This window comes from Caloenas nicobarica, chromosome 8, assembly GCF_036013445.1.
Source record: "Caloenas nicobarica isolate bCalNic1 chromosome 8, bCalNic1.hap1, whole genome shotgun sequence".
NCBI classification, from domain to species: domain Eukaryota; kingdom Metazoa; phylum Chordata; class Aves; order Columbiformes; family Columbidae; genus Caloenas; species Caloenas nicobarica.
Genome location: NC_088252.1, coordinates 28,322,635 through 28,348,436, shown reverse-complemented (window position 1 = coordinate 28,348,436; position 25,802 = coordinate 28,322,635). Strand labels below are relative to the sequence as shown.

General features: G+C 51.6%; 1 protein-coding gene across 3 annotated transcripts in view; it reads left to right on the top strand.

Annotated features, from left to right (window-relative positions):
• The first annotated feature begins 382 nt into the window (after positions 1–382).
• The window catches only part of KCNAB1 (potassium voltage-gated channel subfamily A regulatory beta subunit 1), a 65,794-nt gene continuing 40,374 nt past the window's right edge, over positions 383–25,802 (top strand). The window contains exon 1 of one of the 3 annotated variants that reach the window (XM_065639723.1): positions 383–683. In XM_065639723.1, the coding sequence (XP_065495795.1) occupies positions 412–683 (272 nt within the window). In that variant the 5' untranslated portion in view covers positions 383–411. Of the gene's footprint in view, positions 684–3,312; positions 3,630–20,101; positions 20,699–25,802 lie in introns of those variants that run through there. The other 2 variants (XM_065639724.1, XM_065639725.1) reach the window with 2 other exon arrangements.

The following is a 25,802-nucleotide window of genomic DNA, read 5'->3' as shown; positions in this document are numbered from 1 at the left end:
TGTGGCTTCACCTGCGCTGGCTGGAGCCCCCAGTGCTTACAGCTTTAGTGACCTGGACCTTTTTTTTTTTTTTTTTTTTTTCCCCCCACTATTATCCATCTAAATACCTTGTTCTGTGCAAGTCCGGTTTAGGTGCGCTGCTTCGCATGTGTTTGTAGGTTAAGAACTGTCATCCTCGTTTATTGCGAAGCGAAGCCCGCTGGCAAGCGGGCAGCTGCCGCAGATGTTTCCATGAGTAGGTTGCAGCTCTTCTTTCCAGTTAAGCTCCCCAGACACATATCTAATTACAGCTTTGTGGCCGGCGTGAGGTTATAGAGGGAGGCGAAGCGCGTACTGAAAATCAGTTTAAACGATTTGAGGGCAGCGACTTAGTGCCGGGGGTGCTGCCCGGGCGCCAGGGCGGGACGCGACATGCTGGCGGCACGGACGGGCACCGTGGGGAGCAAGAACGCCGAGGAAGCCCTGAAGCTGCGCAAGCAGTCGGTGCTGTCGCTGGGGAGCAGGGACAGAGCCCCGAAATGCCCGTCGGAGGGCGGGAGGGAGGCGCGGGGCCGCGCGGGGCAGCCCCAGCAGCGAGCGCGGCGCCTGGCGCTGCTGCGAGAGCTGGAGACCAACTGGTACCTGCGGCTCTGCGAGCTCTCCCACGAGTTCACCATCGCCTACACCACCGGCATGCCCCACAGGTACGTGTCGCAGCAGCCGTTTGCACTCCACTAATCATCATCATAACAATAATATGAAATTTTACGGCTTTATCAGTCTGACTCTTCTGATTATTCAGGTTTTCTTTTTTCCTGCACTGCGGTGGATGTACCTGACGGAGCTGAAAATTCTGCAAACTGGTTTCTTAGTTTCCAGAACTTCGACGCAAGCCGCCTGTGGTTGGCTGTTCAGCTTTATTTCTCGTGAGCTGTTGTGTCCGAGTGTCTGTAACTTGGTTTGGGTCTAGTTGGAAAGTTGCTGCTGTTGTGCAGGGACTGGGTGGGTGAGAGGAGGAAATAGCAGGAAAGGCTTTGCTGGGTGCTGCTGTCCCCAGGTCCCCGTGTCCCCATCTCCCCGTCCCTCCCCGGAGTGAAAAACCCACTTGGGAGGGGAAACCTGCAGCTGCTGGATTTCTAATTCCATCCATCTTAAATGTCACAGCCTCCAGAATCTGATCTCACTCCTTTATAAAAAATATAAGGGGATCTTGGTATTAGTGGAAATTAGATGCGCGACTCTCTAATCTCCTGCACTGAGTAGGATCCTTAATGAAACGGGAACCTAAATACGAATTGCCGGTGTTGCTGTCTCAGCCCTGAGCAGCGGCAGCGCGGGGACGGGGTGGTTTTGGGGACCGGTGGAGGGAGGACGCGGGTGGCATTCCCCTCGAGGGACAGGGCTGCTGCCAAGGGGTTTCTTCGTTTTGCATGGCATCAGGAATGGGGGATTCCAGAGCAGTTGGGCGAGATCTTCCCTAAGCCCGGACAGAACGGGGATGCCTGGAGTGTCTGGCACAACACAAGATCTTGCAGACATGCTGGGATTAGAAATTAATTAAAATGTCATTAGAGTAAAAATTAGAAACAAGATAACTGAAAGGAAAACAAGATAAAACTATGAGAGATGGAGCAGGTAGTTGTTAAGTGCAGAGAAGTCGAACAAAAGCCCAATGAAGGGAATGGTCGGGTCTGTAGACTGAGCAGTTTCGGTGCTGTAAAAACAAAGTGCTGGGGAATAACTTTTGGGAGAACAACGTTTGTAATGATGCTGATCTGTTGAAGCCCTTAACAACCCAACCCAGTGAAACTCTTCTGTCTGAAATATATCTTTGGGCTTTGCGGAAATATATCTTTGCTGTTGGTTTGCTTTGCGTTGGAGACGAGGAGGGGGCTGGATCTGACAGGAGGTAAAACGAAAGGGAGTTTATTCACTGTGTCTCTCCTAAAATAACGGGAGAAGTCAGGGGTCCCCGTCTTCGGGTACCGCGGGGCTGGGAGGGTTCTGGGGGGATCAGGGCCCCCCCAGCCTGGGAGATGGGGCCGTGGGGGCCCATTAGTGCCCTCAGGGCCCTGACACGACAGCCGCAGGGAAAAAATAACCGAGTAATCCAAACATCCCTGCCAAACTCCGCTCTGTGACATTGAATTATAATCTTTTAAAATATGTTCTGGGTTTGGGATCAGTCTTTGTTTATCTGCTTTGAAAGGTTTAGGGATTAGTCGAGTTCATGATACATCCATCACTTGATTATTTAACTTATTTTTCCAATGTATTTGGGATTGAAATGACAGCCAGAAAATGGGTTGAGTGTTTAAAATGGAAGAGCCTCAGAAATCTGCCCCCGTGGTGTGTATCATTGTCATGGTTTGTTCACTGTGGGCTGGTGTTGGCCAGAAAAGGTGGTTTTTTCAGCCAACTTCTGGATGTTATCTTGACCGGAGGGTGCTGGATGCTCTCGGGCACTGGCTTTGGTGATGCCATGAAACCTCTGCTGTGTGTCCCACCACCCCTCAGGGATGAAAACCCTGAGAACCTGAGACTTCTTGTTTGCTGTTTACCAGTGAAATAACTGCTTGTGGGTTCAGTACGTTTATTTTTAGGCAAAGAGCTCAGACGCGTGCCTGTTGCTCCATGCCAAGAGGTAGCAGGTTCTGTGGAGCGGGAGGTTTTGGAGTGGCTGACGGCATCTCAGGGGCTTTGTTGGGTCTTCTCCATCCACACATGAGCTTCTGCAGGGACGTGCAGCCCCCTGAAAGCTGCTGCTTGTTCCCTCCCTCAGCTCCGATGCCTGTACCTTGTTCCTTTCTCAAGTATTTTCCTTGTCTGTTGTGTGGTTATTTTTTTCCTTCTTGGTGTCTGACTGCTCCATAGCCTTTGTTTTCTCATTAGCTGTGGAAGCCCCAGGAGGCTGCAGATACTGGGGAAGTTTCCAGCCCACGGAACCTGAGCTGTGAGAGTTCACAATGGGCTATGAGGAAACAAAATGTTTTAAGGACTTGCATGAGAGATGCCCAAGCCCTGAAATAAACCCTGTGAGAATATTTGTTTTACATTTATTGGCCTTGGATTGACTCCCAAACAAATATTTCTCATTATCTAAATATAAGACCTGGGAACCAGGGTCGGTGCTCTATTCCCACTGGCAGCCCTCATCCCTCGGAGGACTTGGCCATCGTAGGTTCCAGCAGATGAATGAGATTGCCGATCTTGGCCAGAATCCATCCCGGGCATCAATTAAAACGAGCCAATTGCGATAATATAAAGAACGTCTGGGAGAAAAACACTGCTCCGTAGTCTTGTGGTCTTCTTGGGCAACACGACCCAGCTGAAGCCATCGGGTACTGCTGGGAGGGTGGTGGCACCGGGAGCTGCTGAGGACCCCCACCGCAGGGGCTCGCTGTGCACGTGTGGACCATGCACTTGTACAAACCCGCCTGCGCGGACATCCCGCCCCCCAAGCCCAGCCTGCAGAAGCCGAGCGAAGCGTCGCTGAGGGGCAAGAAGCCAAGCGGGGGTCCCAGGATGTGTCCCCCCTCCTCGGGGATGCCCAGCCCGGCCGCCGAGCTGAAGCAGCTGGAGAAGTTCCTGCACCTGCACGGGCTGTTGCTGCTGGAGACCGTGCCGGCGCGGACGGGGATGAAGTACAGGTACCTCTGCATGTCCCTTGCTGGGAACTTGGTGGCTGTTCGGTGGCAAACAGCCAAAACTACGGGAAACTCGGCCGAGGAACCAGCCGGCACCGTGGTCAGTCTGTGTCCGTGAGTCCACGCGCGCCTGCGGGCAGGCTCGCGGAATCTGAAGATATTGTCTGATTTAGGAGCTTTTCTTCTCTGAGTTTTCTGAGCTCTGCAGGAATTGGCGCGACTTTGAGCAATGGTTAATGCATGTGACCCAGCCTCTTAAAACTTTGAGGTTTTTTCCTTCTCTTCTAAGTTGTGTCGCTCTCCTGAACTGCCTCTTTCAAATCTGGGTGGAAGGATTTGCCCTTTCTGATGTTTTAATGAGAACTCGTTTATTTATGCACATTAAAAGGATGACGACCGAACAGCAAAACGGAAAACATGGAGAATAGAGGCTTTTTGACTGTGGCTGGTGTTTCGATGCGATGTATGTCCCTGCCCTGCCATAAAACTGGAGCAAATGGAGTCAAAGCCTGAGAACCAGAGCCTGGCTGGGTTCAGGCTGTGAAATATTACTATTGTTAATATGTGGCTTATGTGTTAGAAAGAACATCCAAGAGAGAGGGTCTCATCCACGCCGGGAACAGGGACAGCCTGGGCAAAGGGGCTGTAGGACGATGGGTGAAGGAGACATGGATGGGCTTGGTCTATCGGTTGGCCTTTTTTTTTTTTTTTAATCAGAAAAGATTAATTGAAGAGAATGACATCCCGTATCGAAAGCAGATACATTCTCCATGCTCCTAATAAAAGAAAAATGTCTTCAAAATGTTTGCTTTCCCTGGAGACTGACTCTTGCCCATGGCTGGTCTGAGCTTAAAACTGAAATAAGATGACAGGTTTGCTATTTTTATGGAAACAGCAGGGTTGTGTCACAGCTTTAGCTGCTGGCCAGGGACATTTGTTGTTTGGAGACACTGTCCAGGGAGGACAGAGTGAATAATAAAGTGCTTTGGAGCCAGCATTAGAAGAAATGGCAAAGGGCTTTGTACGTCTGCTCTGCCGGCGCTGGCTGGGGATCCTTGGAGCAGGTTGGGGTTACGCTGCCTTGAAAGCCGGTGTAAAGAAAGGGAGAGCCGAGCCCACGGGGAGGGTTCAAAGGACGAAAAGGGAAAACGTCCAAAGGCGATGGAGCAGCATTCTGGGGAAGCCGTGCTCCGAGCGGAGCTGGGGGAGAACGAGCCCTGGTGTCACTCTGGGTTAGCCGGAGCGATGCTGTCCCCAGTCAGATACTTTGATTAACTGGGGGTTTTTGGTGATTTATTTTTATTTTTTTTTAAACTGGAAGCTTGCCTCCCTTCTAGTGAGAAATTCTTCTGCTCCCCTTCTGATGATCCTAATCCCACGTGGCAGTTGTTTGAAACGGTTGGTGTCAGCACACACAGGAAAATTCCCATTTATCTTATTTCTCTGTTAATTCTGCACTTTCTATGATGTTGGTCTGCTCCGGACATGGTTTAATGCTTAAGGTGCCCTCGCTGAGAAGCACAAGTGGTGGTGTAGCCACACAGTGTTCCCATAGAGCAGTTTATGATCTGGTGTCTTAAGTTTCCTCTCCAGGAGGTTGTCCTGCAAACCGCAGGAGGCCGATGTACAGACACGTCCCTGGTGCCGGGCCTGGCCGCTGCCGAGGCCAAAACACATCGGCCAAAACTCGGCAGAAAACGTGCTCATCCCGCAGGAAAAAACCTGCAAAGAGGCTGGGGAGAAAACTTCTGCAGGGATGGAGACCCAAGCCGCAAACCTGCGGGAGACTGGGTTTTGAAGTCACAGAAAAATGTAATTAATGAGATATTCTGGGAGTGTCTTGTGCTCCGGGGTAGCTGGTGTTGGCTTTGCCCGGTGCCACAGGCTCCGTGCAAACGGCGTCACACGCCTCCCTGTTTCTCAGCTCATCAAATCATCTTCATTCATCGGAGCCATTAGTCATGGTAAAATAAATCGTACGTTTAATTTCTGTTGAAGCTGATGGATTCAAGCACACGCTTAATTTTAAGTACATGCATTTTTCATAGCTATAAAATACTGCGTTTCGCACACGTCATCCCTGGCAGAAGGACGGACGGCTGTGCAGAGGGCTCTGCTGCGGAGCAAGAGGGAGGTTCCAGCAGCCATCGCTTGCTGCTTTCTGGGGATTTTTGCTCTTCTTGCTTTGGAAATACAGGGGCTCTGGTAGCCTGGCTGTGAGCTTGGATGTCGTCTTTTCCAGCATGCCTTGTTTTGCCTTCCAGACGTTTCTTCAGAGATCTGTAGGTCTAGTCTAAAGACAGCACAAAAACCCCTTCAACCCTCCTTTTTTATTAAGAGCTATTTAATTATGTGTGGAAAGTAATGAATTGTCAACAAGAAACTCTCACTAAAATATGCATAAGCTGGTTGGTTTATAGGATGGTTGGTTCTTTTTCCTTTCATTGCTTTAGCAAATACAGCTTAGTTCGGCCTATTACTGAATAACCAGCAGCGCATGAGCTTAGTTTGTTTCTGCCGACAACAGTATTTCTCTCAGATGAAATGCCATTTGCAAAGCCAGTTTGGTGCCTTATTATCCAACGGGGTGTTCATTGCGCGGCTTCCTTCCATATGCACTTTGGGGGTTGAGCTCTGAAGGACTGAACTGTGTGAGCTGGGAAGTGATGACTGTAAAACTTCTCAATATTCCGCTCATGCACGGTTAAAATAGCATCTCTTCACTTGGGCAGCTGCAGTCCGAGAGCCTGGAGGTGAAATGTTATATGTAGATGTCTGCAAACACACCCGGGCAGCTTTTGCAGAACACGCTGTTGGCAAATGTTCTATGTGGAAAGTATTTATGGAGGTCACAGACTCCCGAGGCGCTGCTGGCTTAACCCACACCACAGCCTTTGGAGCTGGGGCGATAGTTTTCTGTTCATATCTTATCTGTTTCATATTTAGTTGAGGTTTTGTTCAGGGAGGGTGAATTCTTCATGCAGCACACAAGCCCCTGGCAAACTCTGTTTTTTGGAGTGAGCCCCCAGCCAGGCTGTCCTGCATCCCGAGGAAGCACTGGGATGCTCTGCCCGGTTCATGTTGCTTTTGCTGGTGAAGCTAATTAAAAACTTGAAATTTAGGACTGTCATGCTGAAGCTCTTGTATGAAGACTGGCCAGCAGGTAGCTCTTGGCAGGACGTTTCCTTTTTATTTTCTGATTGCAAAGGGAAATGTCCCCATGGCAGAGCAAGGAGCTGGGCACGGTGATGAGAGGGCACCTGCAAATCCTCAAAGTCATGGCAAAACCCACCCGCAGCTGCTGCTTTTTCCCCAAATCACTCGCAGTCTTGTTTGACGTGTGAGGAGGAGAAGGTGGCTCCTGCTGTGATAAAAACAGCGCCGTGACCAGATAGCCAAGATCTCTTCATTCTGAAAAGTGAATGTACTTGCTGTGGCTAAATACAGCAAGAGGAAACACCAGGGAGCTCTAGGGACAAACTGGTGGTAAAAGGGCTGATTTGTATGTCTAATTTGGTGTGTGTCTTGCATTGATACGAGTCTGTGTCAGGAAAAACAATAAGGGAGTGAAATACGCAGTGTGCAGCGCCAGGATGAACCTTGCTCTTCAACTGCATTGTTATTTACTTTCTGGGTATGACAAGCGATCAAACATGCTAAATTTACTGGAAGGGCTCTCTGGTTTGGTAACCTCACCGAGACTATCACGGCACGTGGGTAACGGGGTCAAATCCTGAAATAACAAAAGGCTTTTGGTGAGTACCAGGATCTGGTGGTGACCACCGAAGGCATCACCGTGGGCAAAAAGAGAAAATACTCCTGCAGAGGAGCTATTGCTGAAACGTGCCCCTCACCCTCGAGTTATGTCAGCTTGTGGTAGACACAAAGGCAAACACCATGCTGGAAAAGTGTAACATGGATAACAGTAAATACTGTTGTGTTTGTCGGGTTTCTTTTGTTTGTGGGGTTTTTAAATTTTTATTTGTTTTAAATGATTTCTGGGACCTGACATCTCAAATCCTGCAGTCAGTGCTGGCCATCCCTTTTCGAACAGATCCAGTAAGCTGGGCCACAGAAAGCAGAGGGCTCTGAATGAGGGGATTGCCCCTGAACCCGGTGCTTAAACAGGCTTTTAGCTCAGGAAAAAGGCGATTGACAGGGATTACAGCAGCTGTGTTTAAAATCAGCAACAGCCCGTAGCAAACAACTCGCTGTGTCCCATAATGCAGGAACCGGGGGGAATGCGAATGACATTTCTGGACAACAGGTTTAAAATACAGGAAACGTTTTCCTTGTGTCTTGTAATGAAACTGGGGAACTCATTGTCATGGGATGTTTTGGATGCTGGGGGTATGAGCATGTTCAAAACGTTATTAGGTACCAGGCTGTCAGGGTTTAAGCCCAGCTTGCAATCCAAGCCGTGAGAGCCACTTGCATACAATAAAAAAAATACATAAAATTTTTTTAAAACCCAACAAAAATAATAAAAACCATTTAAAACCCCTTAAAATTCTAATGGAGGGGGGTAAGTGCCTGATTTGGGGGCATGTTGGGGTGGTTTTTGGTCATAAAATGGTGAAAATTGGTGAAAGAATTGAAAGGGCAGGGAGAAACTCATGGACTGAGATAAAAACAGTTTAATAAAATAAAAATGCTAACATATGAACAAAAGTAAAAGAAGTGATACTCGATGCAATTCCTCACAAACTCAGTCCACCGAGCAGCTGGTCTTGGGAAGACAGAGCACCCTGGTCCCGAACAGCCGACCTCGGGGAGAGAGAAAAAAGGCAAAAAAAGCAGAAAGGGCCAGAGAGCAACCGCAAAATGGCAAAAAACCAACGGTCAGAACTCCCAGATGGAGCTGAACTGGATCGGAGCTGAACTGGAACGGGTCTAACAAGCCGGAAAACCTGACTCCCGTTATACCCCAAGCGTGATGCTGGTGGTAAAGAATATTTTCATTGCCAGCGAGGTCTGTCCCATCCATGTCCCCTTCCCGGCTGCCTCACACCTGCAGACAGAGAGCCCAGAAAGACCTTGGTCTCCCCAAAACCAGCTGAGATAGCAGGAAATTCTTGCATTCTCATCATACCAACTCAAAACCACTGGAAAGTCACTTGAAGAAAGCATTAATGCCTGGGCTTCTATCTTATTATTCTCAAACTAAACCCGAACAAGGAGCAAGCTAGCTACAAAAAAGAAAAGTTTCGAACTGCATGAGCAGAATTAACTCAATTTCAGTCAAACCAGCGCACAGACAAGACCATCAAAGGCTATTAAATACAAAGGAGTGGATTTAACCACTAGCACAGCAGATTTTTTAGATGGCAGATGGCAGAAAGCAGAGATGATATACCAGGAAAGGCATTACCCTGTTTTTGTTCAGTTCCTTTATAATCTTTTCTCGGGACCGGCTCCTGGGCCCTGTCTGAGCCGCAGGGGATGGGTCGGTGTGCAGGGGGAGCAGGCAGATCATGCCCTTCAGCCCTTGCCCCTCATTCGGGGGTCGTGTTTGTGTCCCTGCAGAGGGGGGAATTTGGGAACGATGCCTTTGCTACGCCTGCTTTTCCAGGCTCCCTTGGTCAGGCTCTGTTCATGCACTCAAGCTTTGAAATATCTAATTTTTAGATGGCAAAATATATGAGAGTGCTTGATGTGGTCCTATAATCCTGCACTGTAATCCTGTCCTAATCTGCTCAGTTCGGGGCACAGTTGCATTATATTTATTGGGATATAGCTTAAAGCGTTGATGTTTTCCCTATTTCCTGTGCAGATGGATCTATAGAGCTGCATCCAGCTGTGTCCTTTTTTGATAGCCAGTGTAGTTTTTCGTCAATGGTTATTTTTTTCTTTTTTAGACTGCTCAACTCTGCAGCCTGTTCTCTAGTGCAATGGTGACAGCAGATATTCCCACGTCTATCCTTTTTCCAAATGATTTCAGTTTCCACTTGCTCCTTGCATTTTGTATTATTTTTGCCCATATCATGTGCGAATGGGGGAGGACGGGATGAAAACAAGGGAATGTGTGTGGGTACGGATGCGAACAGGTTATCTACATGCTTGCATGGTGTTCGCAGCACAATATTTCCTCCTTGAAGTAAGAAATCCTGTTCTCCTCCTTCGGAAGAAGGGGACATAATCCTGTGTGCAGCGCGAGCCCACGTCCCCGCTGGGTTTCGGCAGGAGGAGCTCTTCAGCTGCGGGGAGGACGCTGGATCCCGATCCTGCTGCCGCCCTCGCCAGCCACGCACACGCGTGAACGTGCACACGCGTGAACATGCACACACGTGCACATGTGTGAACATGCACACACGTGCACATGCACACACGTGCACACGTGTGAACATGCACACACGTGAAAATGCACACGCGTGAACATGCACGCGTGAACATGCACACACGTGCACACGCGTGAACATGCACACACGTGAACATGCACACACGTGCACACGCGTGAACATGCACACGCGTGAACATGCACACACGTGCACACACGTGAACATGCACACGCGTGAACATGCACACGCGTGAACAGGCACACACATGCACACACGTGAACATGCACACGCGTGAACATGCACACACGTGCACACGCGTGAACATGCACACGCATGAACATGCACACGTGTGAACATGCACACACGTGCACACGTGCGAACATGCACACGCGTGAACATGCACACACGTGCACACGCGTGAACATGCACACGTGTGAACATGCACACACGTGCGCACGCGCTGCCTTTCGCAGTATAAAGTCCTCAATGACAGCGACGAAGCCACGTAAAAGCTCAGATCCCCGCGCCGGCGCTGCCAGGGTTACTCGCACCTCTCGGTAGGACGCTCCCCATGCCGGGGGTGGAAGACAAAGCAAATTTCATCCTCCCGGTTCCCCACCCCAGCAGTAAATCCCGGCTCAGCCTTAGCTGCGTGCATCAGGAATTTGCACGCTCGCTCCTGCTTTTCGCACACCTTCTGCTCCTGTCGAGCTCCAGCTGAGAGCCGGCGCTAGCAGACGCCGGGTAAATGAGCAGCTCGGTGGGCAGGTGCTGCGGTGCAGAGAGCAGCCAGCGCCTCTCCGGGGGGCGCCTGGGAAGTTTGGGCTATTTCTGCGTTTATTGACATAGAGGTTTGAAATCTGCAGTCTGTGTACATGCCCTGGGATGAAGCTTGGTCCCTGTGGTCTTGGTTAAAACGGGTTTTATCTGGGTGTCTTTTGGCTGACTTTGGGATCTGCTGAGGTTGGGACCTCGCTGTATGTTGCACTGACATGAAGTGCTGAATGGTGGATCGGAGGGTTTGACTTTAGGAAAATCCCAGCTAAACCTTGTCCAGCAGCTGTCGGGTCAGTGCTTTGTGTCAAGGCTCCATCCTTTAGGAACTGATCATAAAACCAGGCTCTGGCAAGGCTTTGAAGAGCTGAACGTCAGCGCTGGGCTGGGCGCGGGTCTCTGTCACCCGCCGTGGTGTGTCATTGCAGGCAGCCGCGGTTCAGGGAACAAAAATGGATTTTGGTCTTCAATGCAAAGCCAATACCGATGCAATTGCAACTCTTTTGCTTTGCTGAATTAAAGTAAATAACAAAACGTGATGGCAGCTGCTCTTGCAACATCGTTCCCCTCCTGCCCCATCCCTCCCACTGCCAGCTCCCAGTATGAGCAGAAAATGCCGCTTTCCAGCCCTGCAGGTCTGTGGCCCAGTCTGCGCTTAGAGAATTCCTGTCATTTCTCTCTCTTGGTTATTAATCCTGATTTGTACGCTAATTGTTATTGATAGTGAGTTTTCATTGCGTTCAGAATTTGCAGGGCATACCAGCCTGTGGTAATACAAAGAGGAAACTTTCCTGGAAATTAGATGCTCTGTTCAGTGCAGCAGATTCCGAAGGAAAAGCACTTAGGATAAGAAGAGCCCTTCTGAGACCCAGGGATATCAGGAAGAATTTAACAGAGTCAAAGAGGAAAGTGCCTGAGAGGAGGCAAAGCTATGATGTGATTCCTACCAAGCTTAATTATAACACAGCTGTCGGGCACAGGGACCTCTCATCATCACATTGTGGATTTCTCCTCTTCAGAATTCCTCTGGCATCAGGAAATAGTTGCCAGGTCAGGGCAGTGGATGGAGGGAATCCTTAGGGAATCTCCTGGGGATTCTGCTCTCGGTACTTCTAGATATACTTTCTCATGTTATCTGCTATGAAATACCAGGTGTAAGTGTGGTAATTTGGGATGCTGCTCCTCTGGGAGCAGCCGCTGGTGTGGGTACCAATGGGTTGGGCGTGCTCAGCAGTACCAACATCTGCTTTGCATCACAAGTAGGTTTTTTTAATACATTTTAAGCCAGTCAAAACTACCTACTGAAATGTGGTTTTATTATTCTGTGTTTTTCCCCACGCTGAGGCGACCACTTTTCTATTTCTGCGTCTCCCCATTGGGCGGAGGCCCTGGGGTGGGATGCAGGCAGCGGACCCCCCTGGCTCTGCTACCCAGGGATGCTGAGCTGAACGGCAGCTCTTCCGATGGCTAACCTGCCTGCTGCAGACCTGCTGCTCCCTGATAAGCCTCATTTTTCTGTTCGTTTTTAGTGTGCATTTTCTTGGCCTCATCCCTGTGCCAGGAAGGCTCCAGAAGACAACACAGTGTTTCCATAATTCTAGTAGCACAGTCGCTGTTTTTTCCTGGGGTGTTTGTGAAGTACCTGGAGGTCCTTGGTGGGTCCGAACAGGTGAGGTTGTCAGGGGAGCTGCTCGCCCACCAGCCCTTGGTGTCCCATCCCAGCTGCCGTGATGAAATGCACGTTTTTTTTTCTCTGCAGAAATAGACATCCCATAGATTGCAAGAGTAATTATTCTTTTTTTCCCTGAGGATCTAATGAGTGGTTATGCATTTGGCGATAAGTGATGATCCTCTTGCAAACGCTTTTGTTAATTAAATGGGCGCCATTCCAGCACAAAAGTGGTTGTTCAATACCCTTTGGGATGCGCTGGGAGATCAGGGATGTAAGCGGCTCCTTGGCTCGGCAGGGCTTGGAGAGCACCTGAAGGCTCCATGGTGCCTTCTGCTTAATTTTCTAAAATGACATTGTACCTCTCTGAGGTACATCGTGCTCCTGACTCAGGTGCAAAACTAAAAGTTAAAAAGTCTTTGTAGAGGGCTCTGGAAGTGAAGACAGCAATGTTTTCCCCTTGGTCCAAAGGGAGTGGGGGGAAAATTAGGGAGGCACAGGGTTCCCGCAGCCCCTGGCTTTTGCCTGCACCCCTGGGCAGACACCAGACGGTCCCAAACCCTGCTCTGGCCAGACCTCCTGTTGGAACAAGTCACCTTCTCCAGGAAAATAGCAGATTCCAGAAGTCCTGAAATTATATATTTTTTTTTAAACTAGCGATGTAGGCTGTAATAGTAACTCGGTGGCGAAGTGCTGACGCAAGGAGTTTTGCTGTATCACGTTCCCTGAAGAGGAGCCTGGCAGTGGGAAAAGGCAACGATAAAATTAATTGGGCTGAAGATCATTTCTTAGTAATCTCCTGCACTTCAGCAAATGACATTGTTCTGGGTGACGTGATAATTCTCCCCCATGACTAATTCCAGCAGATGCCTCCAATTATTTTGGGAGCACTGGTCAATGAGAAGAGTTTTCTCTCCAACGCAGGGAGTGAGATCTTGTGCCAGTTTTGCTGAATGTGGCTGATGGGATTTGCATCCCGTGCCACTCGCTTTCATAATTAGAAATGTTGCAGCTGAAAGAGAGAATCTCAGGAGAAGAATTAAAATTATTTAAAAAAAAAAAAAAGGGGAAGGTGACATTTTAATAACATGTGTTATTCAGTCTTGGTTTACATTAAATAATGACTGATGGAAACTCTCAGGTTTTATTTAGTTTGCCGACAGCTTCTGTCGCAGCGCAGGTCCCCGTGCTGGTAGGGCAGGTGGGACGTTTGCCGAAGGGGTATTTGCTGGAAGAAAGTTTTGCAAACGAGTCTCCTGTAGCTCATCTTTATTCTGACCCTCTGCCAGCTCATCTCAAAGAATTAGAAGTTATTGCATGATAATTAGTCATCCATCTGCTATAGCGCGTCCCGGAAAAGGGCAGAACGGAGTTGTGTGTTATTCAGCATCCCAGACTGAGTCCTTAGCAACATATTTCTTCATATAAGTTAATTTAGAGTTTTAAGCTGTTACAAGTAATGGTTGGGCGATATTTGACGTGTATGGATGACGGAGTAATATACATAATTGCCTAAAATCTGCTGTTCAATAAGCACAATAAGTTGGAAGAACATAGCTTGGGCTGAGCTTTATTTGGAATACATTTATTGATCGAGTTACGCAAAACATCTGGAAAAAAATCTGCATTTTCTGTATGCACAGTCTAGACTCTGCATATGGCAAAATGGAAAACCTCTTGTTTGCCACGAGCTACCAGCCTCAGCGCATTTCTCTAGCTCTTCGCCTTCCTTTTAACTATTTTATAGAATTATTCAACCACTGCTCAAGGGGCGGGTGTGCGGGGCTGATGCTGCTTCCCTCAAAAACCCCTGAAATACAACAGAAATGAGAAAAGTGTTGAGCAACTCGTGGCCAGGTGCTCTGTGGTGTCCCTGAGCCCCGCTGCTGCGGCTGGGGATGCTCGATTGCCCAGTAACCCGGATACGTCAGGGGCTCCAGCCTCACCTGGGGGGAAAATAAAAAAAGAAAACCTCTGGTACTGTGCAATGGAGCTTCATACAGCTCTAAGTGTTTTAATCATGTTTAATCCTGTTCAGTGTATTACAGTACATTAAAATAATGGTCGTTTCTGGAGCCTATCTTGTAAGCCGCTGGCTTTCAGTCAGCTGAGAAATGGAATAGATAACACGGAAAAATCAAATTACCTGGTTTGGAGTGGGGGTTAGGGCAGCTAATGGGGCCATCAGCAATCTGGCGGGCATGTTTTCCGTCTGCAGGGATAAGTGACTCATTACCTGAATTGGGTGCCTGGTAGGTCACATCCCTCTTGTAAGACACAGGGAGCTCTGGGGCTCGGTTTCAGTATTGATTCTTTCACATTACATTAGGCGACAATTTACTTAACGTTGTGTAGCACTGGCTACAACTATCCCAAAGCTCTTCGGTAGCCGGCGGCGGCTCTCCCGGTGCCCGAGGGCTGTACCAGGGGTGCTCTCGGCTCTTGGCAGGTGGGTTGGAAACGAGATGGGAGTTTGTTCATCAATTCCTCATGAGCAGATCTCTATATGACGTATGGATTGGAGATAAAAAAAAAGAGGGGGGGAATTCTGAAACTTAGTGGGTTTAGGAAGTTGTTTGGAAAAGGCAAATTTTCTCCTTTTGGAGTGTTTATTTAAAATAAAACATTTCTGCAGGGCAAGGCTGTAGCCAAGGGTCTCTGCGCTGGCGCGGAGCAGGAGCCCTCAGCAGCGCTGCCCGCAGGGAAAGCATCTCACACATCTGTCACCCTGCTGGCGGCTGCCTCAATTCTCATTAGAATTAAGCAAAGCTAGTGTATTTTTCATGCCAGTTTTGATTCGGTTATCATTTCATCATATCCTGCAGAATCCATAATGTGAACACGGGGACCATCCCTGCGGAGGAGTTGGGCAGCATCGGCAGTTTTGCACAGCGCGCGTCCCCAGGGCTGGGATGATGCCGTCGTATTTATCCCGGGCCTGAATGCACTATGCGTGTTCCCAGCAGCCCGGTGCCGTTTGCCCGCGATGCTCCGCAGTGTCACGGTCCCGGCTTCAGTCCCTTTTGGGAGGTCGGAGCCCTCGGACCGGTGGGTACGGGCTGGAGCTGGTATTAACAACAGATCTTGTGTGCTATCAGAGGCAGCCCGGGCTGGGCACTGCAGCCAGCCGGGCGGGAAACCTGCCAGAACGACGCCTTTTAACTAAAAAACATATAATGGGAATTTTGATTAGTCTTCCTCAAGTGCGATTACAAATGCAAATTAAGTTTTTCATGTGAAACCAGTGGAAATGTGATGACTGTTTGCTCGATAAGCGCGGTGCTTTTGTTCTGCGGCGCATTTCCTTGCCAAGCTCCAAGCGTTGTTATCAAAAATAAACGTTCCTTGTGGGTTTAGATACACCCTGAAAGAGCTACAAATCACTGCGGGGTTCGTTGCTGCTGCTTTAGCTGGAACCGCTCCTCAGCTGAGCGGGTGAGCATCCCGCTGCAGCAAGACCTTGGCTGTTAATTGCAATTAATACCCCAGAAGTCCTTTAGGGAGATGCATCCTAACACTGGCTCACTCCTGGGCTCTTCTCCGCCTGCTCCTGGGTAGCAGCATCGCCAGTGTCCATATCAGCCCAGTTCAGGGAGAAGTAACGGAACGGCTGCAATCAGCAGTAATTAGCCCAGCAGGAGCCCTGTTTTCAAACAGCTGTTGAGCTGGAGTGAAATGGCTGAGACACTGTATTTATAACCAGAGCTTTTATGGCCCAATGAACATTTTATTGGGACATAACACAGAATTTCCCTGAGCGCATCCTGCTGTGCTGCGGAAGAATTATCGTGTGGAAGTCTGAAACTCCAGGATTTGTGACAGTAGATTAAGATAACTCTTGTGAAGGCTGGTCTTGGAGGCTGCTGCCCAAAACCTCCGTGCTGGAGTTTGAAAAGGCAGCCGGGGACAGGCTGCGAGGGCTGGTCTGTTGGCTAACGTCAAGAGGGCATTTTTTAGGTGGAAAAGCCCCAAGGGCAGAACTCTGCCTTCCCCAGACCCCGCTCCTGGAGCGGGATTCTGCCGTCATAGCCAGATGGATTTTTGGTGCTTCCGTGCAGCTTTCTGAAGTTCGGCTGATCCACTTACGTTGCGTGCAGAGTCCCGCTGAGCACCTGTCAAAACATCCGGGGTGATTAAAACTCTATCACGAATGCTGAAATGCTATTTTTAATGTGTCTCTAGCCTGAAAGCGGGGATTTTTCCTGTCCTGCAGCATCTCACCGGTGCTGCTCTGGCTGCGGGTGCAGAGGAAAAGCTGCCGGGAAGAAGCAGCTACAGGGCAATTAAAAGCTTGACAGAGCCTGCCAGAATTTATATGCAGCATATTGGTGCTACCAAAGATACAGGTTTAGCTGGCAATCAGCTTAAATTTAATGAAATTAAGAAGACACTAACTGATATTTGTCCAGTGAAATGCTCTGCTTTGGTAGAATGGCCTGGCGGTGTAATTAGTGTGAATGGCCTCTGACTGTGGCCATCAGGAAGCAAGGTCTCCAGCCAGACTTGGCATAAAGTTTCAAAGTTGCTTCACCAGAAGGTGAAATTTAAAAAGAAAAAAAAAAAAAGAAAAAAGAAGTGAACTGTGTTCAGGTTGAGCTATGCCAGAGGGCCGGGTCTGCAGCAGCTTGAAACGTTTCATCTGCCCCAGATGGAAGGACTTGGGTTTATTTTTATGTTTCGGGCTGCAGGCTCCTGTTTTTCCCGCTGATTCCAGGAGGGCTGAGCTGCTGCCCGGCCCCGCGGAGCGGGGAGCCGGTGTCCCCGGCGCTGCCAGCCCTGCCCGCGGGGACCCCGGGGACGCCTTGTCCATCACCCGCTCAGCCGCGCGGTCCCAGCTCCCGCGGGGCCTCCCAAGGGACCAGACACGGTTTGAATAAAGTATTTTTGCTTTTTGGAGGTTTCCATTCTGCTCGCTGCAGTGATGTTCCTCATCCCGCCCCTGCAAGGTCCTCGGCAACGAAACAGCCTGTTCAGGGTATTGAAATATATATTGAAATATATATTGAAACCATCTCCTGGCTTCTGCGCTTGCCTACAGCATCCTACTCGTCTGCGTTTGGCTCTTGTCTTTATTTTGAACCATGGGATGGATGTGGCGGCTCCTGGGGCGGGGGACAAGCCGGGTCACAAGAAAGGCAAGGCCAGCGTGGTCACGAGCATCTGTGTTAAACCAGATTTGCTTGATGGAGCGTTTTGAGCGAGTTGTTTAATGAGCGGTTGTCATCTTCCTCGGGGGGAAATGCACACGTACGTTTTGGCAAAGAGCTGCGTCTGTAGCGGTTTGGTGGTGCGGGGAGCCCGAGCTGCCGCTGCGCCCCAGCACCGTCCTCGCCGCGGCTGTCACGTACCTCTGCTTCTATAAGCTCGGGATTATCACGATGCAGAGTTATGTTGTTCTAATGTTTTAGTCTAGAAGTGATTATCTTGTTCAGGGAAAAGAAATAAATCCTGTGTTTAAATACATATTTCTCTGGCAGAGTCTGTAGCCCCCCTGAAGCTAAGCGGTTTGAGTTAATATGCTCTGCGGGATGTGCCGGTGCAGAACGAGACTGTCGCTTTACATCCCTCTCTGCGGTGCGCACCTGAGGATGTGGGCAGCGGTGGCAGCGGGGACAGTGACCAGGACCTGGGGGATGGCGCCCGGACACGTCCCCAGGACCAGGTGACACCGCTTGGCTGGCAGAGCCAGCTGCTGACTGCGGTGGGGACTCATCAGACCTGTACAGCGCACGATATAAAAATAAGTCTTATTTCTTGAAATATCTGTGCCCAACAAGAGGGTGGTGTATGTCCATCAGGGAGAAAAATAATCCCGGTTTTGTCAGTCTTGCTTTGATCTCTGAAAGGCAAAGCTGGGCTCCAAAAGCCGAGCTTAGTGTGCGGGGGGCTGGCTGGGCTGCCAAGGCAGAGCCCCGAGTGCCGCCACCAGCCCTCCAGCTGCATCCCCCAGTCCCATGGAGACACAAGGGTGTCCTGGATGAGCTCCTGTCACGGGACACCCTGGTGTCAGCGACCCCCTGGCGCGTGCCCCTGTATGACACGCTTTTCTGAGTACGTAACAGCATTTATTTGGGATCTATAATACTAACTCACTGATTCCCCGTCTGGAAACTCTCAAAGCTGTATTTCGTGTCTGCCATGGAGCTGTGCGGCGGTTAGTTCGGCTGATTCTTTCTGACTTCCACCCCACGGATCAGCCCTCCCTCCCTCCAAACCTCGCACCAAGGGGTCCGTCTGCCCCGACGGGAGTTTGCGTCTCTGCCGTACGATTAACTGTTAATCATCTTTTGGAAAAATATCACAAAATAACTTCCTTTGCCAGAACGCTTTCCATCCTCAAAGAAACGCGCTGTATAAATTAGATAAAGGAACTGCCAAGAGCTCGTCGGGAGCCGTTCCCCGTCACCCGGGCGGTGGGCGGCCTTGGCTGGCCGCCGCCCGCCCACGCAGCCGCTCGCACACCCCTCAGCGGGGTGGACGGGGGAGAAACCTGCGCTGGGCCCCCACTGCAGTGGAGGAGGTCAGGGGTCTGTCATCCCGAGTTCAGAACAGGTTTTTATCGCCACGCCGGCATCTCCAGCTTCCCTCTTCACGCCACTGCTCCTGCTCCCCCTTCGCGCGGAGATGCTGGGGGGTCCCCAAGCCTGGGGCTGCTCCCACTCCAGGGGCGGGATGCTGGGCAAGGAGCAGGGGGTGGGCGAGGGGACCCCTGCGGGTGCCCCCACCTTCACCCCAGCACTCCTGGGAGCCGGAGGGCAGATGTAGGGGAGGCGTGGGGAACCCCATGGACCACTTCCCACCCATGCAGGAAGGGACAGGGGGTCACGGCAGCCCTCGGCCACCCCCCTGCTCATCCCTGTCACCCACGCACACCCCATGGGTGCCCTCTCCTGGGGGTCTGCACCCAGAAGTGCCCAAACTGCTGCTCACTGCCACCCCTGCCCCAGCCCAGGGCTGCTCTGCTGGGGGCGGTGATGGGCAGGGGGTCCTGGGAGGGCTCCAAACCGCCCCCATCCCTGTGTCACCCTCCCCCAGCCGCGGGGCCTGGGGGCTGCCCCTGGGAGCAGTGGCACACGGCGACACTCAGCGACAGGCACTGGTGAGGTGCAGCTCGGAGCTGGGTTCCTGCTCTGGCTGCAGCCCCAGCCGCAGTGGGGGACAAGGGACAGGGACGGTTTTTGCTTCAGAGGTTTTGCGCTGCAGCGGATTCGGCTGGCGATGCTGGGGGAGAAGGGATTAACCCCGGCACTGCTGCCAGCCTGGCTCTGCAGGCAGCTCCGGCTGCCAGAAACGCGGGATTAATGTGTTAATGCTGTAGCAGAGCGATTTTTCTCCCCCCTCCCCCTTCTTTTTTTTTTTTTTTCTTTCCATAATTAGCCCATTTTACCATCGAGTTGCTCCCCGCTACAAGAGATCCTCTCCCTGCTCAGTGATGCCGGCAGCAGCTATTTTTGCAGTCGGCAGCTGCCAGCAGCGCCTGTGTTCGCTGTGAGCACAAAGGAGGCCGGGGGCCCGTTCCCCCGTTCCCCGTCCCCGCGGGGTCCTGCTGGGGGTCCCGGGAGCCCCCGCTGCCAGCCCGGCCATGGGCGGGATGTAGGGGCTGGTGCAGCCGGGCAGAGCAGAACCGATGGCCATCGCTGCTCCGTAGGGACTGGCTGGCGAGTGGACGGTTCTCCAGCCGGCCAGGCTGCCGGCTCAGCACTTTGTGGTCCAGCGGCTGGGGCCAGCGCTTGCAGCATGTCTGCAGTGATTTAAACCCACGACCAGGAGCAAACCTGCAGCGGGAGAGAGCGGCAGCTGCTGCTGGCGGCTCGGCATGAAGGAACGGCTCAATTTTTGCTGAAAGCACCTGAGCGGACGGATGCTTTTGTCTGAGCAGCAGCAAATATCAGAAGGGGAGAGCTGAGAGTGAGCTGAAACCTGCTCTTGTGGTTCCTTTTTCAAGTTCGGGGCGTCTCTCCTCCCGGCATCGCAGGGACGCGGCTGAGACCCAGGAGACCCCCCTGCTGCTTCGGCTGCTTCTGTGAGGTCAAGGTTGGCAGGTCCCGGGCAGCGGTTGGGACCGAGCCCGGGGTGGCCGGGGGCTCCGGCTGCGACCTGGACGGTGACTGAGGCGGCACCGAGGGCGCGATGCAAGTGTCCATCGCCTGCACAGAGCACAACTTGAAGAGTCGCAATGGTGAAGACAGGCTCATCAGCAAGCAGAACACCACTACCCCCAACGTAGTGAATGCAGCCCGGGCCAAATTCCGGACGGTGGCGATTATCGCTCGCAGTTTGGGAACGTTCACCCCTCAGCACCACATTTCATTGAAAGAATCCACTGCCAAGCAAACGGGCATGAAATATAGGTATGGTCACGGTGTCGGTCTTTGTTCCCTTGCAGTGTAATAGCTCTGTACTTTGCTGCTAAAGAATTGCCGGTCTGGATGCAGCTGGCTTTGCAGAGGAGCTCTCTGCTCAGGTTATTAATAGATTTTTAAACTTGTGCATAGCTGAATAGCATTTGGGTGTTCATGTTTTTGCAGGCATATGCATTTGTGACTTTGTAAAAAAACCCCACTTGCCTGGGCAGATTATATACAACACTGTGAATTTACGACACTGGTGTTAAGATGGTTTCTATGAAGTGCTCAATATAACTTATATTGGTACTAATGAGCAGAAAAATCAATCAGCAAAACGTGTTTGGAGCTGACTGGGAAAAGTTCATTTGCAGCGTGTTGTATGGAGCGAAAAGAAGCATCTGCCTTGGGAACCATTTCATCACGGTGACCGCTTACTGACTTTTCACCTGGTTCACTTAGCGGGGATGAGATCACAGCCAGTTTTAAGTGAGATGCAGTAAAAATAGAATGCATGGGCATTCTTAAAAATGCCTCATGCATCTTACAGATTTGTATTCCAGCAGGAAAAATAATGAATGGCTGTGACTACCGGCTGAAGTGCTCGGTGTGGGCAGCTGATAAGCTTCTCTGTCACGCCTTCAGCTGAAAAAGATGAGGATTTCTGTGACTTTGGCTGTTGGATTTGCCTGTTCAGGATGTCCCTTTTGGCAGCTGAGTGGTGACATTGTGGGGACGGGAGAAGGTCAGAGCCTGGGGATATTCTGCACCCCCCTGCCTGCCCTGAGCACCCCTGTGCAGAGCTGGTGTGGGGTGTCCCCCTGGGCAGGGTGTGGGGACAGTGCTGGGGGGCTCAGGGCTCTGGGAAACTTCAGCCCTGCTTGTTCCCAGGCCATGGGATAACACCCGACATCCCCGCGGATGGGGGAGCAGCATGGGACAGGGGGGGAAGTTTTGCAGTTACACTGATTTTTGTGGTCCTTGGGAGCGATGCAAAGCCCAGCCAGTCTGAGCACAGCTACATGGAATTCAAGCGTGAGCGGCTTAGGCAATTCCGTAGTTCTGAAAACTGCAATATGAACTCTCCAGGAACCGCATAGATGGGGCATATGGAAGCAGAGTGAATTGCGTGCTTAGATCTAATTTGCTGCGAGTTGTTGGAAGGGCTTATGAATAACACGGACCTTTGCTGGAGCACAAGCCCGGCCTTCCCTGCTGCTTGTTCCCATGGTTGGGACACGACCAAATTTTAGCAGGAGTGTTGGGTGCTCACACCGCTTGCTCCCTGGTGTGGTGTTGGCTGAAATGCTCATTAATGTGATTAATACCTCCTGGAATGAGGTCGCAGCCCCCGGGGTGCTGGGGGGCTCCCGGGCAGGCTCAGTGCCCTGGGGGCTCCTGGGGTGGCGAGGGCAGTATTTGGGGGTCTTGCCTAACTCTCAAAATCAGTATAACTCATCCCTTAATCTGATTCCTGGCGAAGTAGGGGCTGGTGGAGCGATGCCAGATGGGTCTCCCTGTGATCCCTCCCACAGCCCTGCCCAAGCCATTGCTCCTCCCTGCCTCAGTTTCCCCCGTGTGCACATCTGTGGGAAATGTGTCTTTGATCAGGTCAAGCAGAGACATGATCTCTGTGGCTTCTGCTCATCAGGCTTACGGACACCGTGTGCTAGTTGTCAGCAGTTATCTCTGCTGATTTCCCACGGGGTCCCAGCGCTATCAGTGCACCGACACGCCGGGTAATTGCAATTCTGCGCTGCCCGCACGGCACAAACGCTCCCGCAGCCTCCAAAGTTGGGCCTTTGTAAATCCTTTTGGGCTTATTTCTAGATAAGGTTTCATTACCGAGGGCTGAATTCCCTGGGGTGTTCAGCACAGCCCCCCCGGCTGCCCGGGGCCCGGGGAATTACATCAGGAATAGCATCTCGTCCGTGACAAGCCTGATGTTTTGTCTTTATGACTAATCCCTGTTTCTGCTCCCAAATCTCTCCATATCTCGAGCTGATTTCTCCCCCAAAAGCAGAAGTGAAGGGGAATTTGGAGGAAGAACTGAGCAAAGCTCCGGGCTCAGGCACGATGCTGCTGAATTGGGATAACCTTTGGTGAGGGCAGACACCCACCAAGGGCGATGGAGCTGGTCCCTCGGTCCGAGGAAAATCCAGCGCCCAGAGAAGCCAAAGGCGTTTCCCAATGGCTGTGACAATAATCCTGTAAAGTCCTCAGCTCCCTTGCATTTGGAGCTGAAGTCCTTCCCAATTAATTTTCTGCTTGAATGACATCCCCAATGCTGAGCTGTACAGCATGTGCTGCTTAAAATGACACACTAGCCAAGCTGCCCCTTGCTTTACACTGAAAATACCGACAGCTGCTCCCCCGTTGGCCCCCAAGGGATGCTGTGGCCCCCAAGGGATGCTGTGGCCCCCCAGGGCTGTCCCACAGCTCCCGCATCGCTCCCGGGATGCATCCGACCCCGGCTCTGCCTTTTCTGGTGCTCCCGATGCCACTGGGCTTATGTAAAAAAGAGCGACAGTGACTACGCCTGTGACGGGGTGGGGGCGGGAGAGGAGCCAGCTCGGGGGCTTTTCACCAAGCGACGTGTTTCTGGCCCCGTTCCAGCCCAGAGCCCCAACTGGAGTATAAAAGACAAAGTTTACGGGAATAAACACGTTCGTCGGGGAACATCTGCAAATATTAGGACTCAGGTGTGCTCCCGGGGTGTTCGTCTGAGCAAAACCTCGGCTTTGTATTTGCCAAATCTCGTTTCGCTGACTCCTTGTCGGTTGTGGCATCAGCCAGATGGGACCTCCCCAGACGTCACCTCTGCTGTCACCGCTGGGGACAGCCTCAGCTGCCGCTGACGAAACGGGGAGAGGGGCTGCTCCCTTTCATCCTTTTTAATACTCCACAGCCTGCCCAGATGCTCGGGGAGAATATTTGGGATCACTTCAAGCCTTCCCTTGCAAGCGCTGTAGTTGCAGCTCTTGGCTCGGGGAATCGCAATCTGCTGTGCTGCTGCTGGGAACGAAGGAGGGATTTCTGCATCCCTCCGACGCGGGGAGTGGGAGGCGGGCTGGCAGGCTGGCGCTTCACCTGCTTTGGACCACCAGAAGGTCACGACCTTCTTCTCCCTCCCTAATTTGCTATTTTAAAAATGTATTTATTATCAGCCCAATTCAAGCTGTCAGTAAAGGGAATCCAGCCCTGATCCTGGTGTGCGAGGCTGTTCAGGACGTGCCGCGGCTACCACAGAGAACAGCTTCTCCAGCTGAGACTTGTACCAGCCGTGCCGTGCTTGTGCTATTCTATGGTTCTCTGATTCTCTGATTCTCTGCTCCTGGCAGCTTTGCCATCCCACAGCGACAGGGTAAAGCCAGGCCCAGGGCACCCCAGCCCCTCCAAGCCCGGTCCATGCCCAGGTTGTGACAGGGAGCTCGGCTCCAGCTCCAGCCGCCGCGCTGCCGATTCGGGGCCGTCAGCAGTTCAAAAAGAGCCTTTTATGAGAGCTCCGCCCACACACGGGCGCCAGGGACCCCATTTAAAAAGCTCAACTATCTATTTGTGTTTGTAAATAATTGATGGTGGCAGCTTTGACCATTAACTCCGGTGCGAGCCTAAACAAAAAATTTTTATCTGCAGAGGCAAACCAGAGGAGTTAATAGTCTGAGCTCAAAATGTGGCCAGTGCAGAGCCTTGGGGCAAGGTGTGGAGGGGACGCGCACCGTCCTCGGAGGGGACACCTGTCCCTCCCACCCGATGCGGGATCATGGAATCACAGATGGTTTGGGTTGAAGGAGCTTCCCAGCTCCCCCAGTGCCCCCCTGCCCTGAGCAGGGACATCTGCACCAGCTCAGGTTGCTCAGAGCCCCGTCCAGCCCGGCCTGGGATGTCTCCAGGGATGGTTCAGCCACCACCTCCCTGGCCAACCTGGGCCAGGCTCTCACCACCCTCAGGGCAACAATTTCTTCCTCGTGTCCAGCCTGAATCTCCCTCCTTTAGTTTAAAACCATCACCCCTTGTCCTGTTGCTACAGACCCTGCTAAAGACTCTGTCCCCATCCTTCTCACAGACCCCCACTGTGCCCGTGCCACCGTCACGCTGGGGCTCCCGCGCCGTGGGGGTCTCTGAGGTCGGGCATTAGCAATGGGGGCAGAGCTGTCAGGAGGTAATTAAAGCCGTAATTAAGGCTCGTGCCTGGAAACCTTGTCCCTGCTGGGTCAGGTCTGCGTGGGGACCTGCCCCGCTGCTGCAGGCGCTGGCGGGGAAATAACGCTCCTCGCAGCCGCTGCGTTTTGGATGTGCAAGGGTTGTGTGTTATGTTTTGTATTTTGCAAGGTCTGGAGCAACTTTAGCAACCTGAGACCCTTCCCGGCCACCCAGGAGGTGCCGTGGTGCTCAGACACAAGGGGTGCTCAGTGGACACGGGGGTGCTCAGTGTGCACAGGGGTCCAGAGGTGACCGAGCTGGCAGAGCTGCTGCCTCTCTGTCCCTTCTCCCAGAGCAGGGGGCACGGCTGGGACTTGTGGGTTCCTGCACTTAGAGCAGTCCCGGTGCAGGGGGGCCTGGTCGATCCTTCTCTTGTTTGGGATTTTTTTGGGCTCATTGCCGGTGCCGCTGGCCAGGCCGCGGGACCTTCAAGTGTCCCCGGTGGCACCGAGGCCGTGCCCTGGCCACACTCCAGCTGAGGTCATTACATCCTGCGGGCTACACATTCGTCAGCACGTTGACGGCATTTTTCTTCACTGCGTGCCTGAAACTGTGGGTTATTGTCGAAGAGCATGAATAAAGCGCTGCTGATGCATTGCACAGCATTGGTGGGGGTGTTTCTCCGGTGGAGCTGGTGGGATGACTCTCTTCTTTCTCCAGAAAAGGTGACTGCGTGTTTGATTTTGCCAGGGTCAGAGCAGCGCCCCGTTGGCTCTGCACACCAACTGCAGACATTGAAAGACATCATAAAAATACTACACCACCAAGAATTCCTCATCCCACTTTTCTGCCTAAATAAGTATCTGCTGGCAAATATAATTAAGGTGTGTAACAAGTATACAAATCTCAACCCCATAGTTAACTTCTGCCAAGTAACAAGCAATAAGATGAAAGGGAACGGCCTCAA